This window comes from Empidonax traillii, unplaced genomic scaffold, assembly GCF_003031625.1.
Source record: "Empidonax traillii isolate 1590-97213 ecotype Southwest subspecies unplaced genomic scaffold, ASM303162v1 scaffold992:size1346157, whole genome shotgun sequence".
Taxonomy (NCBI): domain Eukaryota; kingdom Metazoa; phylum Chordata; class Aves; order Passeriformes; family Tyrannidae; genus Empidonax; species Empidonax traillii.
The window spans coordinates 1,301,028-1,319,524 of NW_020956185.1; the positions used below are offsets into that span (position 1 = coordinate 1,301,028).

Genomic DNA, 18,497 nt, shown 5'->3' on the forward strand with positions numbered 1-18,497 from the left:
GGAGGAAGGGCGGGAAACTTGAAGGGCGGGAAGCATTGAGGGGGGCTGTGCCCTCCAGGGTGCCTTTAAAAAAAAAAAAAAAAATAAAAAAAAATCCCTCAGTGATCACGTGGTGCCGAGTCGCACCTGAAACTGCTTGTAGTTGTTTTATTACTTTTCCTTCGCTAGGTTGATATTGGCACCCGGTGGGTTTGACGTTCAAGGATTATTGCAGGCACCGCCCCCGGGAGGAGGAAAGGGGTGACGCCATGGTGTGGGTTAGAAATGGGAAAAGCAACTTAATGTCAAAATGTTGGCTAATTTTTGACATTCCACTGTAGTGATTGGTTCAGCCCTTTGCCCTCACCACGCAACATCCCTCCTCAGCCAATTAACACCACAAGCCTCCCAGAAACCCCAAGCTGCCACAGCGTGGTGTATTCTGCCACTGACACAGGAGATAAGGAGGAACAAAAGTCCTTTGACAAGCCAAAGCTGGTTTTTAAGTTACCGGTTTAAGCTGTTATTGGCTTACACTATTTTTTAAGTTATTTAAATCTCTCAGGTTTTGCTCCCTCTCTCCCTGAGGACGAATAACCTCAGGCATGTTGTGGAGAGGCAGATGTACATCCTGCTCTTTCACATCCCTGAAAAAGCCACAACTGACCATGTTCTATGGGGTGGCAGGAGATGCACAAGGATCTGTCAGAGTGGTTTGCAGGAAATAATAATGGGGGGAAATGTGAAGAACTGTGTCATTTCTGTGATTCTGTGATATTCTGGAGCCACTGGAATGAGCACCAGAACCACAAACTAAATCAAGTCATGCAAACTTCCCTGCAGCTGTCCTTCCCATGCCTCATCTCTGCTCCAGATTGCCTCCTGTCCGTACATTCTTAACCTTTAACTGAGCCATTATTCTTCAATAAAAATGTTTCTTTATTGCAGGCGTTACTCTCTTCTGTAGGGAAAAGGCATTTTTGTAAACCTCGTTCACTTTCTGGATTTGCATTTTTCATCGCTGTGTTAATTTAATCGGTTTATCCCCCGCTGGTGCTGGTATATTGCAGACACGAGGCCATTGTAAAATGATAGATATAACAGAGAGAGCGTAAAATTCTGCTGTTATTTTTATTTGTTTATTTGAAAGGGCTTGATTTCTAGCCTGGTTTCCTAAAGAAAATGTAGCTCATGCCATCTTGTCCATCTCTTCAGTCACCTGTCTGTCTCCTTTTCTCTCCAAAAGCGCGCTCTGAATCCATAGGCTGGTTAACTGTGGAGATACCTGGATATTCCTCTGTCTTTGCTACAGTTTAGATACCAGAAAATTATTTAAAAACAAACAAACACCAACAAAACAAAACCCAACCAAACAAAAACAAAAAATCAACCAAAACCAAACTCAAAGCAATTCTTCCACTGTTCAGTTTAGCTGTTTTGCAGGGTACTCGGGGACTTGGGGATAGTCCAACAGCCTAAGCCTTTATGGCACTAAGCATCACATTTATGCCCTTATTCCCTGCTTGTGAATCCAGTGTTTTTTAGATAAATACAAAAACCAGTGCTGCCTCAACCCCTGCTCCATCAACTCTTCCCATCCTCCCTAGACTGTACAAAATACAAAGTATTAGAGGACTTGACAGTGATTAAGGAGCATGAGAGTGCTCAAGGAGATTAAAGTGCACAGTGATATCTTAATACTCCATCTCCCACTGCTCAGCAGGAGCCAGTGCCTGGAGTTTGCCAGAGAAATATTTTGCAAAAGGTCTTCTCTGGAAGGAGATGGGACACAGAATGTGTGGATGGGAGATAGGGCCCCCACCCATTCCAGCCTCTCAGCTTCACCATTCCCACTCAGAAAACAGGAATTTATTTGCTCTCCTGTTCTTATGACTACGAAGGCAACCTAAAACTTTAGTTCTCAGCTGTGTTTCTGCATCAAAAAACCTCAGATAGTTATGTTTTTGCAAGTGAAAGCTGCCCCTTTTTCCTAACCCCATGGAATTCACAGGATTTTTCTTCCCAGTTCTTGACAAAATAATTTCCAAAAGTCCACAGACTTCTGCAGGGCCCCCGTTAGGAGCTGGTGTAATGTGACATCAACTCTGAGCAGTGACACGTGCTGCCAAAATCCTCCTGCCCTACCACAGCTTAGAGGTAACTGATGTGCAGGGAGCCCTGCACGGACATCAGTCAGGTGCTCAGGAGATGGTTTATTTTTAAGGAAAGGTGTTCTCAGGTGATCCTAGAAACAAACCCAAGGAAATCAACCTAATTTGTCAGGGAAGAAGTCAGAAAAAGAACTGGAGACCAGCCTGTGGGACAGGGAATCCCTGGGATCAGAAAGGTTTCCTCAGTGGCTCTGGGTAAATGTTTAATTCTATTTTGTTCCAATGTGACAATAACAATAATCATCCTCTCCCTGCTTTCCTTGGGCAGGCTGGAGTTTACTTGGGGCAGGAACTGCCTTTTCTCACAGTTCTCACTGGGATCACTAATCCTAGAAAATATTGAGCTTCCAGGAAACATGGACATAGAATCCTGGAATGGTTTGAGTTGGAAGGGACCTTAAAGATCATCCAGTGCCACTCCTTGCCGTGGGCAGGGACACCTTCCACTATCCCAGGTTGCTCCAGGCCCCTCCAACCTGGCCTTGGACATTCCCAGGGATGGGGCAGGCACGGCTGCTCTGGACAGCTTTCCATGAGTGAGGAGGGAGAGGGAGCGCAGGCATTTTCACTCGCACCCCCACGGACACAAAGATGCTCGCAGGAGGAATTATACAATATCTCTGTGTGTGTGTATATATCTCTATATATAGTTTATTTCTCACAATCCTGGTAAGAGTTACAGGTGTATTTGGGAATCATTTACAGTTTCACAGCATATGGAGTGACCATACAGCTTGTGACGTGAGTAACATACAGTGTGTAGAGAGCACACGTTTCCGACCCATCCACCCACCACTCACACAATGGGTTTCCAAAGCTAATACTAGATTCAGCTACGGAGAAAGCCTGGAAAATGTTAGGGTACAGCGTTGGGTGTCACACAACACTGTCAGTCACAATGGGACAAGCTAAACTACTTTAAATTTTTCAATCTAGTATTTCTAGTCTACCTGCATTATTGCATTTATACGCTTTTTTTGTTTTTAAAGTCAAAGTAAATAGAATACTATATGGGAAAGGAAAAAATTCTTGACTATTTTAGGATTTGAGCTGCAGCCCATACAAAGTGTCCATAGAAGCATAGACAAGATTATAAATTCAACAAGGTATAAATTAGCTGGATAGCTTTGTGTGTAGGTAGGTGTCCATTTCCCTCCAGGAAATGTGTCCAGCAGCATATTGTTTCCGAGAGCAAAAAAAACCCAAACCTGTATGTTGAACACAGGTAAATACGTGCAAGTGACAAGCGGGTCTGTTTGCACAGGGAAGAAACCAAGGTGTCACTCGGAAAATTCCTGTCGTTTGGAAAACACATTCAGGAGCTGACTCAAACCCCACCAAAGTCCTCGGGAAGATGCCTGAGGCTTCCAAAGGAGCAGCAGGCATTTCCCTGCTCCCAGCATTTGAGCTCTCGATCTGACTTCCAAGGGCTTTGGATCAGTCCCTGGAGAAGTAACAGAATCCAAACAAACCAAAAGCAAAATAAAAAATCCCCTGTAATCTGACCTTCAAGTTACCTTCCTACAATTTTTCTGCACAAACTTATAAGCAACCTGCACCTACCACCGGCAGAGAGTTGGTTTCCTGGGGAGTTGCAATTGCAGCTTTTCAAGGCTTCAATTGAAATGGTCCTGGGGAAAGGCAACAGGCTGCTCAAAACTTAGTAAAGCCAAATTATTCCCCTGCTTGTTTGTTTGTTTTTTGTTTTTTCACATGACAACATTGTGTGGCACCCTTGTTCTCATCAATCTGCCCCAGACACTTGGCTGCTTGAAGCTGTTGAGGCAAAACCAGGGATATGATGCAAGACTTAACTATTGCAAAGGTGATTAAAGATTCCTCATGTCCTGGTGGGAGCTTTGGTACTGCAGCATCATCACTCAGACAGTAACAACCTGTAGATTCATGCTTGGGATGCTGCACTGGGGCTGAGAACTGGAAAAATAATGGAATTGCTTGTCAATTTCAAGCTGGGAGCAACCAGGAGAGAAACGGGAACAACAGGCTCCAAAGCTCATGTAACCCAAGTGATGTTTTCCAGCAGAAAGAAAAATAATCTATTTAATTTGAAGAGCATCAAAGAGCAGGGGGCACAAGTCCCAAAGTACTGCTGTCCAAAGGAGTGAGCAGAACTGTAGCACAAGGCAGATCCAAAGTCATTTGGAAATCCAATGGCTCTGATCTCTCATGGCACTTTGAGGCTTTGGCCATGAGCTTATAATGGTTAATTGAGGGAACTGTGAATTTTCAGGGCCCAGCAGTCCCGCAGTGCTGCATCACACGGTACCACCCGAGCAGCCCATCCAAACAGGAAATTCCTCGTGGTTTCTGTGTCCTCAGCCCTGGCGCACCACCTGATCCTTCCAGGCCAGCAGAAATGCAGCTCCTTGGCTTCAGAATCTCTCCTCCCCACGTATTTTTGGTGCTCCAGAGGACTGAAGGAGCACTGGCTTCAGCGTTATGTTCACACCGAGTCAGCATCTCCTGAGCAGCCAGGACACCTCACACCTGACTGACAGCTCAGGACCTTCCTGTGGGTTTGTCATCCAGTGCCAATCCTGGGGCAGACTGACACCCTCACAGACCAGGGCAGACAAAAGCTTCCTATGTTCCCTGCTGTGCCCCACAGTCTGGGGGCCAAGCACCGCCCGTCCGTTTTGGGGAGCACCCAAAATCTGCCTCATCATGACAATGGTGTGAAGCTCTTGCCCAGCCCTATAGATTTCTCCCAGCTCTGTGGTGAAGGGAAGGAGACCACAGCAAGATGCTACACCGCTCAGGAAGGGAATCAGCTTTGCCAGGAAAAAAAGAAGTGAATAGGTTATAAAAGTTAACATGTCCTCACCAAACCTGTTAGGATAATTAAATAGTGCTTTTTTTCTCCCCACTTTTCTGCTCTGTTCTTTGCACACTCTCAGAGTCTTCACTGACTTGAAGCTTTTCAAGGAGCTGATTGAAATTCCAAGAATTTCACCTTTCAAATCCATTTTTTCATTGCCTTCCTTTTTTTGGTTTGTTTCTCAAAGCATCCTTTTCCTCTCCAATCTTCAACACTGTTATTTTCAACCAGTTCTAAGAATAGTTAAAAGGCTGTTGAATTCCAAACCCCCGTAGCATTTTCAGGAAAAGCAGGGAATGTTTTAAAGCAGAAATCATGTCTCACTAGCTTCAGGGGTTTGGGTTGCACTGTTGTTGTTGATGTCAGTATAATCAGGGCTGTGAGCACGGCTGCCTCAGAGAAGACTTTCCTTATGCTCAGTTCCAGGGCTAAGGAATGTTTGTGTCAATTTTTTAAAAAAAAAGTGTAACTGATAGGATTTGATGATGACCTGCAATCAATATCCCTGGTGCCAACAAGACCTCAAAGGCCAGAGCATGGTGAAAACAATGGAAAAACTCCCCTTGTTTTCAGTATTCTATGGAACATCCCCTAAACTTTAATCCAGCAGAGACACGAACCCATGTTTAATTTATAACCCAACCCCAGGGAACTAAGAAGTGCTTCAGGGCAAATGCCTGTTCAGTGCTTTGAGTGAGCCCCAGGTGAACAGCACTTGCAGGAATGTCTTCTTACCCTCCCAAAAATGCTGCTGCGTTATCCTTTGGCTGTCACATTCCTTTGCATCCCACTGCAGCACTGTTGGGAGGAACGGGATTTATCCACAGGGTATTAAATCAGTAGGAAGAGGAAGCAGAAGCGTAATCCATTTCATCTCTCTTAAAAGAGAAGCAGCAAAAACCTTCTAGTGATTTGTCCAAGGGAGCGTCATGACATCTTTGCATTTGACTAAAACTTAGGGTTCCTTAAAAATAGACTGAGATTGGGTTGCATTCATTAAATCTGTAGTTTTAGTGATAAGCTAAAAGGCCTGAAACCAATTTTGCAAATTTATAATTTATCAACTTGACCGAAAGAGTAAACTAGCAATCTAGATCTCTCCAAACCCCAAGCACAGAACCTGATTAGTTGTAAGCGTTAATTCACTCTCCCCACAGAGATGGCACTGGGAGGACTTCATACCACGAACACCACACGGAAAAGAACGGCAAGCAAATAACGGCGTGTGCTCAGTACAAGAAGAGACAACTATTTATTTAGTGCAGCGAGTTCAGTCAGTTCAGCCTCCTGCTTCCACAAGTTCGGGGCTGGGAGAGGGGAATTTGCCCTCTCAGCTTAGTTCTCGCTGGACATTTTTGGCTCGAAAGGAAAGCACTGCACAGCCTGGCACATTAAGGCAGGACAGGAGGTGTTTGCAAGTCAGGGCTGAGGTGCGTTGTGGCATCTACACTGGATCTACCCGACTCAACACTAGACCCACACTTCAAAAAGCGCTACAGCCAAGTCCAGTAGAGTCTAAAGGTGCCTTGTTTTGAAGCAAACAGCCCACACGACTATCCAGGGAGGGGAACAGGGATTTGGAGCTTCTAGGACAGCGGGCACACCGGACATTCAGCAGTTCACTAGCCAGACATTCTTTGCACTGAGGAGAAACCAGGACTGAAAAGGAATTCAGGTGCTGCATGACATGGTGGGAATGGCACAGAAAAGACATCACAGACACTTTGTGGGAATGCAGGAAGGGGCGTTTCCAGCTCAGCTTCTCTCCCCCTCCCCAGACTGCAATAATACAACACATATGTATGCACACACACATGTGCAGGATATTCTTGAAGGCAGGGTGGTGTATTTACACACACACATGCACACACACACACACACACACACAGACAGGTGTTTTCCAAACTGAACTGCCAAAGAGGTGGGAATCTGGACAGCAGACTCTTAAGTGATCACAGGACGTGGAAAATCCCTTGGGAACAGGACATACCATGTTCAAAAATCCCTTACAAACAGGCAAAAATCCCTCACAGGATGTGCAGGGCAGGTTCAAAGGAGTGACAAACCCAGCTGAGGAGCTGCAGCCCCATCACCACCTCTGTGGTGCGCTTCTGGATGAAATTAGTGGCCTTGCATCCAAGTGCTCTAAGGGCAGGCAGGGTGTGGAGGTGGAGAAATGTTTAAGGCCCATGGTTGGCTGAGAACTGTTTTTTCCCCTCTTCTGTTGGCAAAGGTTAGGTTAAGGAAATAAAACCACTTCAGAAAGTAAAACTGGAGACTCAAATGAAGCAAGGATTTCATTTTCCTCCCCCTGATCTCTCAGTGCTGGTCAGGGCAGAACAGACAGAGGCTGTGTCTAATGTCACACACTGCTGAAAATAATCCCAGGCCAGCGCTGAGAGGGAGGGAAAGGACAGGAAAGGTAGAAATATCTCTTGAAAACAGAAGTCACTGTCTGAAAATCACCCCTCTGCTTGGCAAAACCTGAGCAGGGGGGACTGTGGTGTGGAATGGGGTCTCTCCCCAGGGTGGAAAAGGGTGTGCCTGGGGCAATTCCAGGATCTGGGCACATCCCATTCTCACTGTGTCCTCTGCCAAAGCCGTGCTGCAGTCACTGCAAGGGAGCTGAGCAGGGGCTGCTTCTGAGCTTCACTCTCTCCCATCTCTGCTTTCCAAACACCTTTCCTATTCCTTTGCCACCATTTGCCCTCTCCTCTCCCCCCCCCCCCCAAAACTCAGAAATTACCTCTGGACATCTGCAAAACAGGATGAGAGGAAATAAGATCTCTAGAGAAAAGTGGTTTTAAAGAAGTCCTACCATGGACCCTTCTGCTTCAAACCATTCCCCTGGCTGGCAGTGACACACTGTGACCAGGAGATACATCCCCAGTGCATGCCAAGAGTGCTTTAGGCTACCAGGATTTCGCCTGGAGCTGCAGCCCTCCTTCCCAAAGCCCCTGTGAACCCAACATGCCCACCCGTCTCTGTACTGGTACAGGTGGAGGGAGGCACCGACCTTCAGCTGTATCTTGGTCATCAGAAGGCAGCATCTGATATTCCCAGAGGCCCCGCACCTTTGGGAATATTTTATGAGCCTTGGGAAAAAGAGAGTGACAAAGCTCACCACAGGAAAGGTTAGGCTGCACCACCAGCCCTTAGGTTTGGGGAAGACGTGCATTCAGCAGATCAAATTTGGAGGTAAATAAAACAGACGTGAGCCAAGAGAAGAATTTCCAGATCAGGTTATACACTCCAACCATCCTAATTCAGTGACTGTACCAGAAGCAGACACTGCACAGGCAGCACCTAAGGACCTTTCTCTGGCCCTGCACCCCCTGAGTTCATACATCCAGCTCAGTTAAAGGTGTCTGACAGGTTCTGGAACTGAACTCACTCCTCTTTGCCAGAGCCTCTTACTGATCATCGCCCTAACCCTTGCCCATGGGCTGCAGCTGCTGCTGAGCTCCAGATCCCGCAGTTCTGACCCTATCTAATCTCTGACTTATTTAAAAACAAAATGTAAGGTCTTTTTATAAGACTCTGTTTTGCAACAGCCAAGAGAAGCCTAATGGACACCCAAGGGTGTTAGAAGAGCATCAGCCAAAGCACTTAACACCCTCTCTTCTCCCCCTCCCAAGGTCCGGCTTTAGAGCCAAGGTACTCACCCATGAAACCAGGCTGATCCCGAGGGCTGGGAATTTGTCTCCATTTCCAAAATGTGGACAAGTCACAAATCCCTGCTACTATGACAGGAGGGAGGTAAGAAATCCCCCCAGGACAGACTTGCCCTTGAACAGGGTTTCTCTGCTATAAAGTAGGTCAGTGTTACTCTCATGGGCTCCCAGATCCTCTCTGCCCCTAAAACCAACTCATGTCTCTCCGTTTTCAGTCTTCCCATGTACTGAGAGACCACAGCCTTCAGTGGGAAAAAAATCCAGAGAAAGGCCTGATCCAAATCCCCAAAAAATGAAGACGAACAGTCCATCTGACCTTGAAGGAGCTTGGGCTGGGGCCACAGCACCCTGCAAAGCCCAGCCTAACTTTAGGAAATACTAGATCCAAAACAAAGTCTCCCTATCCCAAACGCTGCCCACACGGCCCTGGGGAGCCCTGGGAGCCTAAAGGCTGCCTGCCAACGTGCAAGGAACAGAGCAGGTGGCAGCTGCTGCCAGCCTGGCATCAGCAGGGGACTCGACCGGGTCCCAGCACGGCCCCTCCGGGCACTGCCCCGCTGGCAGCTCAGAGCAGGGACCCGAGGGGACATCCCAGGCTCAGGCTCAGCATCCACCTGCAGCTGTTTCCTGCAGGGCACTTCCCAGTCGGGTGATTAAAGGTGGTTTGATGAGCAGTAGGTACACGAGACACCTATCAGAGATCACACACTGCTGTTTGGTCAGGGAGCTGCCTTCTGCCTGCCATTGCCCCGGGAGTGCTGGGTAAACGCCACCCAGCACCGGCCAACTGGGCCCTGGCACTCCCCTCCCATCTTCTTTACCACAACCCAACTTCAAACCAAACCAAACAGAAACCAAAACACAAAGTGGGGACTCCAGATGGGACGTAGAACACTTTGGACTTGAAAACAGGGGACTGCAAGAGAGAGGGGGGGTGTCTCCCAGGGAGAACAGCGAGGGAGGGGAGGGGACACCGTCATTTACACCGAGGAGAAGCTGTAACCTATACACAGTGGTAAAAGCCAAGATATATTACATGAAAGAACACACTGAGTGCATGGAGTTACCCACACTGGGTCAAACTGGCACAGTTGTCTTGAACAAGACCCTTGCAGTTGCAGTTGGTGTTTGTTGTTGACCTATCTAGCTCGCTCTCTATATATATAGCTATGTATAGAATTTCTCTGCATGCATTTGTCTCAAAAGGAGCTGTACAGCTGGGCTGAGTTTCTCATCCCCACCCCGTCTCGGTCTTCATTTTTTCCGGGCTAGGATCGCCACTCCCACAATCACAGCCAGCGCAGCCGCCGCCACCCCTCCAACGATGATCAAGGGCTTCATGTTGTCGAAGAAGCTGCCCGGTGACTCCTCGGAGCTGTTTCCCTTGTGGTCAGAGTCAGGGGACTGGCCGGTGGCCTCGTGCGTCTCCGTGCCGGCGGGGCTGGGTTTCAGGTTGCTGTGGTTGTTCACGACGGCAGCATCGCCACCCGCCTTCTTGGCGGCAGCGGCAGGAGCAGGCGGCTCCTTGGGGACCTCCTTCTTGTCTGCATTCGTGGCAGGCCCAGGATTGGGCTTCTCTGGCTTTGCGGAGCCGGCGGCCTTGGCGTCGGGTTTGTTTCCACTTCGGACGTTGCCTTTGGAATCCATCCTGCGAGTGCTGTGGGCAGTGAGTGGATGCCACGCGCTCGGGGCTGTCCCAGCAACTCTCCTTTGCCCGGCTGCTGGAGGAAGCAGAGGAGCCAGCCGAGCTCAAGCCCTCAGAGCAGTTGTCTTGGGATGATTCTCACGCTGGCACTGTCCTACCTGGACATCATACGGCACCTGGAAGAGGAAGCAGAGCAATGAGAGCTGAGTGACAGGACAGAGCAAGCCAGTGCTGTTCTGCCTGGAGGCAGTGCAGGAAAGGACGGAAAACTGGAAAACTGTTGGCTCTTTCTTTTGGAACTGTGAGCTGCACTCAAAGCATTTACCACAGACTCTGCATCTGCAACAATCACAGAACCATAGAATGGCCTGGGTTGGAAGGAACCTTAAAGCCCATCCAGTGCCATCCCCTGCCGAGGGCAGGGACACCTTCCACTATTCCAAGTTGTCCAAGCCCCGTCCAACCTGGCCTTGGACACTTCCAGGGATGGGGCAGCCACAGCTTCTCTGGGCAACCTGTGCCAGAGCCTCCTCACTCTCGCAGGGAAGAATTTCTCCCTAGTACCAAACTAGAACATTAAACAAGTCAGACTGACTGTCATCTCTGGCTGCCAAGACCAGGCAAATCGAGACAAGCCCATCCTGCCTGTGCATGTGATGCCATTTGTCAGCCATGAGAAACTCACATCCAACCAAATAAATCTTACTTTGCATTTGTTTACCCTTACCATTTCTTTGGGGTAAGGAGAGAGCACTTTGTTCCATGGGAAAGTGGATCCATAGCTCCTCCCTGCTCGTGTCTCACCCTCCACGCTTTCTTTTGCAGCACTATCCCAAGTTAAATTTGGGAAGTGGGCTTTGAAGGGTTGCGGAACCACCACAAAAACATCCCCCCACAAACCTCCTGGGGCAGGGGGAGTGATGGAGGAGAGACACAGCACTGGGCAGTGCAGCACCACGTCAGCTCCGAGCTGGGAAATGACGGTGAGCAGGGGCAGCGGTGGGATCCGAGCTGCCGGCTGCCCTGCTTCCCACTGACCTCTAGGGCTGCCAGGAGCCTGCAGGGAGCCTTCTGCCTGCTAAGGGAAATCAGAGCTTATTACCTGTCTGGACTGAGAGTGGAGAGGCTCCTCCAAAACCTCAACAAATAGACATCCCTTCCACAGCGGCTCAGAGTGCACATCTCTCCTCTAATGACAGCAAGGAGGTCCCAAGGTTGCAGCAATGGTCTGTGCTGCTGACTCTTCCGGAAAATAGGCTGACAAATGTGGTGGTTTCATGTCCATCTAGGCAGGAACGCAGTCCTGCAGGAAACCTGCTCACAAAAATGCTGGGTTTGGGTCTAGAGCAAAGCTGGGTAACACCTTATGGCTCAGCATGAGAAGGAAACAGTTCCCTCTCCTGCTCTCCCTTGTAAGCCATTGCTCAGTGGCCACCAGCTGCTCCAGTGCCAGTTACTGAGGGAACTGCTGCACCAAAATCACAGAATTCCACAGCTCTCATTGAATATCCTAAATTGGAGGGCACCCACAAGGATTTTAAAGTTCGGTCCCTCATGCTGCACCAGGCCTGGTGACCATAGAAACCCCATAGTCTCATTGACTGCAGCTGGACAATACCTGAGTTTGTGATATTAATATCGATATCAAACCACTTTGGAAAGCCCAAACTCCACCACCCTCCCCTCACACATTGCTGAAGGTGTGTCAGACACTTGGGCATCTTATACCACACAAACACCATCCCAGATGCTCACCAAGCTTCAGTCCTTCTCTGTGGCTTGGGGTTTGGGAGGTAAACATATTCCTGGCCAAGTGGAAGAATGTTTTCCTCTCACTGCTCATTCTGTAATATTTCTATAGGTATCACCTGCCTCACATTTTTCTACTGCTTCCAGAGAGCACTCCCACTGCTCTGTCAGTACAAATCCTACATGGACCCAGGGCTGAGGCTGCACACAGTCACTCACAAGGACTCTGATCCTCTGGTTTGGGATGAATTTAGCCTCATTTTCCACCCAGGACAAAGAGGACACAAATAAATAGTAAGTGGAGCCCATGACTAAAGCAGGCTCAGAGGTTAAAGCAGAGAGAGTCAGATTGATCGTGGTATAAATATTAAATTACCCACTTAGTTGCTTTGGTACAGTTAGCCGGGCTTCTCACACACTGATATCCGTGTGGCTACAGTACACGGACCAACCACTGAACTTCTGCTCTTTCCCTAGGAAAGCCACGTGCAGCCTGAGGAAAGGGGGTAAATCACAGAGAAGGTAAACTCACATTTTGCTGAGAAATGGGGACCCTGCACAGCCCCAGTACCCCACAGTTCATCTACAGCCCTCACTGATCCGATTTGCAGATTCCTGGGAGTAGGAGAGCTAGTTTTGCTTGAAGCCCATGCTGGGCCATGGAGCCTCGTCCTGCTGCCATGCCCTGCACTGCCACAAACAGAATTTCTTGATTCTAAGTGAATTTCCATCTAAAAACAATGCAAACCCCTCACACAGCTCAGAAAAGGTTTTAAAAGATGTAGAAACCAAAGTAAGCCAAAAATCAATACCTCCAGTTCTTAAGTGCCCACATAAAAGGGTTTTTGTCTGTGATTTCCCATCACTGGAATTAGCCACAGGATTGCCCAGCAGCTCTCCAGACCCTTTGGCCTGACTCCTCCTGCTCCTCAGGACACTGGGGACTCTCAACAGCACACCCTCTTGCAACACAGTACTTAACCCTCCCTTTGTGCTGTTAAGTACTTCCCAGACTCCCTGCCTTGGGAATCATCTCCACTCTCCACTCCTGTACTTCCATGGGAACAGCCATGTGCTGGTCTTTAAGCACTTCTGTCTCCCACCCCAGACTGAAAAGAAAGGTGCTTTCCTCATATCCAAAACCTAAATCTGCACATGAGGGTTTCCCCTCCCATCCCTTTGTCTCTTCTTCCCTCCTTCCATCACACAAAGTTTCATCTCTAATGACACATTTCTCTACCTTTGCTTTCATCTTTGTAGCTCCTCACATCTATTTATTCCTCCCTTCTCCTCATCAGCTGCTGTCTCAGCCTGGCTACCCATTCCTCCCCCCATCCAGCTCTGTCTCTGCCTCCTACACAGGCAGCAGCACTTGGGAATAAGGTTTTGTGGGAGACAGGATTCATTTCGTCCCTTTTTCCCCGCTCCATGCCATTTCTGTTTAACAATCAGTGCCCTTTCAGGGAGGTTTTCATTGCCAGCAGCTAACCAGCTCTTTCTCGGGCTGGGAAGAGGAAGAAGGCATAATAAAACCAGGGATAAAGGAGAAAAAGGAAAAAAGAAAAGCCTTCCAAATTCCAGCTGCTGCTGGAACTGGCATACAAACGCCACGGCTCTCCCAGGATGCTCCTGGTTGTTGCAGCTCTCAAGGTCAGTGCAGTCGGACTCACCCAGCGCAACAAGCTGCCCTCAGCCTGAGCAACAGGCCACTGGAGAACAGCTTTTCCTTGGCTCCCTGAAGGGCACCTTTTCTGCCTCGATTCCCAGCAAATTAGCAAACACATCTATTCATCTGTCTCCTGCCTGCGCAGATGAAAGCTGCATCAATCCTGCTCCGAAGGAGTGGATGAGTCATTGCCAAGCTGTGCCACAGCACTGCTCCATCAGGATGGCCTCTTGCCTCTGCAGGGATCAGCCCCATCCCATCCCCAGATCCTCTAATCTTCCCCTCCTGCTTCAGTCTGGAAGGAAAAGTCAGTCACTCAGCAAGACCAAGCAGCTGCTCCAGGGTGTGGCATGTGGCAGGAAGCTCATCCATAGGGCTTTTCCTTCTTTTATGAAAAGCAGCACATTTCCATCAGGTCTGCCACACTGAGACTGTCAGCCAGGAAGGATTCAACCTACACAGTGGGGTTATGTATCAGGATTTATCCCGCACCAAAGGCCCACCCCTACACTCCAGGTGCCCTGTGGTTGAAACCATCCATCTCAGAAATAGCTACTGACGCCATCTGAGCTGGAGCAATGATGTGCAGACAGAGCCAGAGATGGCAGGAAAGACTAAGATTATACCCTAATCTCCTCTTCCTTTCTTTGCCATTCCTACATGTCTGGAAAAAAGGCACTCATTAACTTGTGCACGCAGCAGACAGACCTGTGCTCTCCGTCAGGAAACACCAGTTGGCACCAAAGGTGGCTGAGAGTTTCTGCAGCACAGTGGAGGGAGCTGCTTTCCCAGTGCTCTCCCCATCCTGCTCTTCTCCACCTTCTTGTCTAACCCCTAAGGAGTGCAGCTTGGACCACCCTGTCCTTTGGGAAGCATCCTCAGGGGTCTGTGCCTGCTCCCTCTGCCACGTGTGGAGTGATCTGTCAGGGCCGGAAGGGTTTGTGTCCAGTCCCCTGCCCCTTCCCAGCCTCCTCCTGCAACTGAGCAGCACATTTTGTTTCCCAGCACTTCAACTCCTCAGTTCCAATGGGGGAAAAATAGCATTTCTCCCCTCTTCTCATCTGCTGAGGGAACAAACACGTTAAAAGCAGGGAGATGCCAGGCAGGCACCCGAGAGGAGCGATGGCAGAGTAGTGACTAAGCCTTTCCCATCCCCGAGAAGTGTTGTGAAGACAGATGAGGTAATGCACCGCCTCTTGATATTACCATAAATATTAAAGCAGCTTTACATAAGGAGCTTGTGTTCGCTCAGCTGCCGAGAGCAGCTCCCCAAGGAGGATTTTAGCTCCCTTTTTAGCTCCCTTCCAGCCCTATTTCAGGCCCCCCCCTCCTGACGCAACGCACAGCAAATGTGATAAAACACAACGCAAGCACCACGCCAGCCGAGTCACTTGTCACAGATGCTCTTAAACAGCCCCGGTGCACCAGGAACAGGCTGTGCAGGAGCCTGCTGTGCTTCCCAGCCCTCCCAAACCCAACCCTCGGAGACAGCAGCACCAAGTCACAGCAAACACCATTGACCCACTTCACTCTGATGAGATATTTATGAATCCTTTTCCCAATCTGCTGTTTGCTACTCCCCACATCTCCCCCCACCTCAGCCCTGGATTAAACAATTCCCTCTCAAACAAGCCCTTTGAATCTTGCCGTGGAGAGTGTCAGATGCTGGAAGTATTTTAACAGTGGCAGCAGCCTCAAATTGCTGCCATGGGGGGAGATTTGCCAGCAAAGCCTCGGCTGCGACATTCCTGCAGCTGCTCCGAGTCCCAGCATGTTCACTGCTGGTCCAGCTGGGGCTGACAATGATCAAAAACCAGCATCCACCACCCCCACAACCCCCAGAGAGTGGTTAGGACCCTGCTCTCCTCTCTCCCACTGTCACCGAGCTGTGTCAGCTCTCCCAGCCCAGGTGATTGGGTTATCCCTGGTACCAAGGTGAGATGTGGGAACAGTCACCAACTGCACAGAGGTGGCTTGTAACACCGGTGCTGGTGACCTGCTGGAGGCTGCCCAGCCACACTGCCCACACAGGTGACACAGCATTTCAGACTCATTTCAGACCAGGAAGAGCCCAGAGAAAGGACATGAATGGTCTCTTTCCACACCACGACTTCTGCAGATGACAAGCTCTGAGCCAAGTGTCACCTCTGCAAGCCACACACATCCTGTCCCCAAAGGTCTCCTGGGATGGACATGGCAGACATTTTACTCTCCGAGAGATGGAGGAGGCATTGCTGACACACCACATTCCTGCCAGGGAGGGGATAAGCTTTTGTTCTTTTTGGCTTTTTTAACCCCAAACTCAGCTCGAACCTGCCCTGGTAAGACATCCTGCCTGTACACAGCCCCGTACACAGCAAAACCAAGGCATCACCAAAACAGCCGCGGGAAACAGAAGGGTTTGTCTCTGGCCACGTGCTCGGACTGACGTCCACAGGGGTGGGCACTGAGTTACACCCGGCACGGCCCTGACCTGCTGTCAGGGGAGGAATCACACCCAGCAAGGCTGTACGACTGCCTGCTCACCTGCTCCAGTGCCACGAGCCCCCCCAGCACAGCTGCACTCTCAGACACATCTTACAGAAAAACAGCCCCTAGAATTTGAGAAAATGTGAAAATACTTTGCTGAGACTGGGTTGAAAATACCCTGCTGCAAAGCCTGGCTCCTCAGGGCCCTAACACAGTCCATGTGTCCCCCAGAAGAGGGTTCAGAGCACCTCATTTTGCTGTACTGGTCCAGCTTTAATCCTGGGTTTGATGCCCCTTCAGACACAGAACTAAATGATGTTTCCCCCTTTGTAATTCTGGGGTTTTGTAGCAGAACAAAATGGTAGATTTTAGCCTTCAATAGGTCTGAACCCTCTCCCTCTCAGGACTGAGCACCCCTCACCCCAAGACAGAAATCCAGGGAACAAAGGAAAGGATTGTCAGGCAGGAGGACTTTTTTTCCATGGTAGTTATTTGTCAGGACACTGACATCAAAGCACTGGGGTGGTTTCAATCGGGAACAGTTTGGGAGATGCAGCGTAAGATGTGCGGCAGCAACAGGAATGGTGGTGCTTTAACCCAGAGTGTGACACCGCACAGGGATCTGGGTGCGTCCTGCACCCTACCCTGGGCACCTCCCCCATCTTGACTTCTCCAAAGACACTCATTTCATTTTTTTTTTTAATGCTTTTCCAGCCCTTCCAGAGCCAAAAATTCAATGCCAGGGACTCTGTGGCATGGGGAACGGGTTCCTGCACTGAGAGGTGGCACAGCCCTTCCTAGGGGCAGTCTGGGACCTCCCATGACACCAGAGGGCAGGTCACCAGAGCCCCAAAGTCCAGGAGAAGCCAGCCCAGGAGCCTCCTGCTATTGAAAAGGTAACGATCACCCCTCCAAGCACAGCCCCATCCCTTGGCATCGGCGACTCTCCCTCCTCCAGCCCCTGCAGGTTTGCACCACGTTGGCTCTGCTCAACCCTGCAGAGGGAGGTTACACCCCCAAAATACTCCCCAGGGAATAGAGAAGAGATTCCCCACATCCATCCCAACACCCTGGCTGGGGCCATGGGCCAGGCCTCGGGTCTCTGCTCAGCTCTGTGTCTGTGGTGCCAGCTCAGAGATGACATGACAGGGGCAAGCAAATGTCCCCTGCCTCTTGGATAAGGGTGGGCATCCATTCCTTCCCACCACTGCTCCTTACCCCAAGCATGCCAGCACTTGGGAAAAGCCTTTGGCAAGAGGGCAGATGCTTCCAAATTGTGGTGCTGCTCCCTAAGCAGCCACAGGCCAGTTCCCAGCTGCACAAGGCTGGTTTCCTTTCTGACAGATCTTGCTTCTAAGGCCTCTTCCTGTGGCCAGTATCCCAAATTCAGTACTCTCAAGCAAAAAAAGGATGAGGCATATATGTGACACAGTAAAAAGAACCCTAACCACTGCAGGAAGCAGCAGAAAATTTATCATCACTCCCCAGTTTATGGGCACCCAACCCTTCTACCTGATGCAGGATCATACCAGGCTTTCATGGCATCACCCTCTTTGCAGCTCAGCAAAAAGATTTTGGAGGCAATTCCACACGTGCAGAGCTGGGTCTGGAATCTGGCAGCCCCCAGATCTGCAGGCGTCAGCCTGGAAACTGTTGCTCTGCAGCTGAAATGTAAGAAGCCACTGCAGGCAGACGAGGGGCCAGTTCCACACGAGGCAGTGACCTTCCAGGCAGGCTCCTGGCATGCTCTGGGGTAAAACCCATCCTTTCCCTTGTGCAGCAAAACCAGAGCGCTCTCATTCCCTGCAGAAAGCTGGGAAGGATCTGGGAAAGATGGCCAAAGCTCCTCCAGCATAGAAATGCCTGCCCAGAGAGCTCCATCCCTCCCTCTGCCCTGTCTGCCTGTCCCTACACCCAATCCAGGATGGGGAGACTGTGCCAGGGCGCTCTCCAGCCCCCAGGAGAGGGGATGGATGCAGAGGGATGAGTATCCAAACGCAGGGGAAATCTGGGATTTCTTCCCCCATCCTTCCACAGTATCATGGGGTTAGAGGCTGGTGTTGAGCACTGTGGCTGAGAAAGGACAGATGGAGAACGCTGAAGGTCAAACCTGTGAAGGTCAGACTTTTGGAGGTCAGGCTTGAGATGGAGCACGGAGCTTAATCCAGCAGAGTCCATCCTCCCTCTCCTGACGGCATCCTGCCCAAGCCCCACCCAGGAAAACGGGGCTGTGCCGGGGGGGGGGGGGGGGGCTTCCTCCTCTTGTCCCAATACCCAAGTTTTTCCAAGCTGACCTCGATTCAGT

The 18,497-nt window shown here is 49.8% G+C and overlaps 1 protein-coding gene across 3 annotated transcripts in view; it reads right to left on the bottom strand.

Annotated features, from left to right (window-relative positions):
* Nucleotides 1-9,241: 9,241 nt before the first annotated feature.
* CEND1 (cell cycle exit and neuronal differentiation 1) overlaps nt 9,242-18,497 on the bottom strand; it is an 11,064-nt gene continuing 1,808 nt past the window's right edge. For 2 of the 3 annotated variants that reach the window (XM_027903777.1, XM_027903778.1), the window contains exon 2: nt 9,242-10,484. In XM_027903777.1, coding sequence (XP_027759578.1) covers nt 9,918-10,310 — 393 coding nt within the window. In that variant the 5' untranslated portion in view covers nt 10,311-10,484 and the 3' untranslated portion in view covers nt 9,242-9,917. Of the gene's footprint in view, nt 10,485-18,302; nt 18,381-18,497 lie in introns of those variants that run through there. The other variant, XM_027903779.1, reaches the window with a different exon arrangement.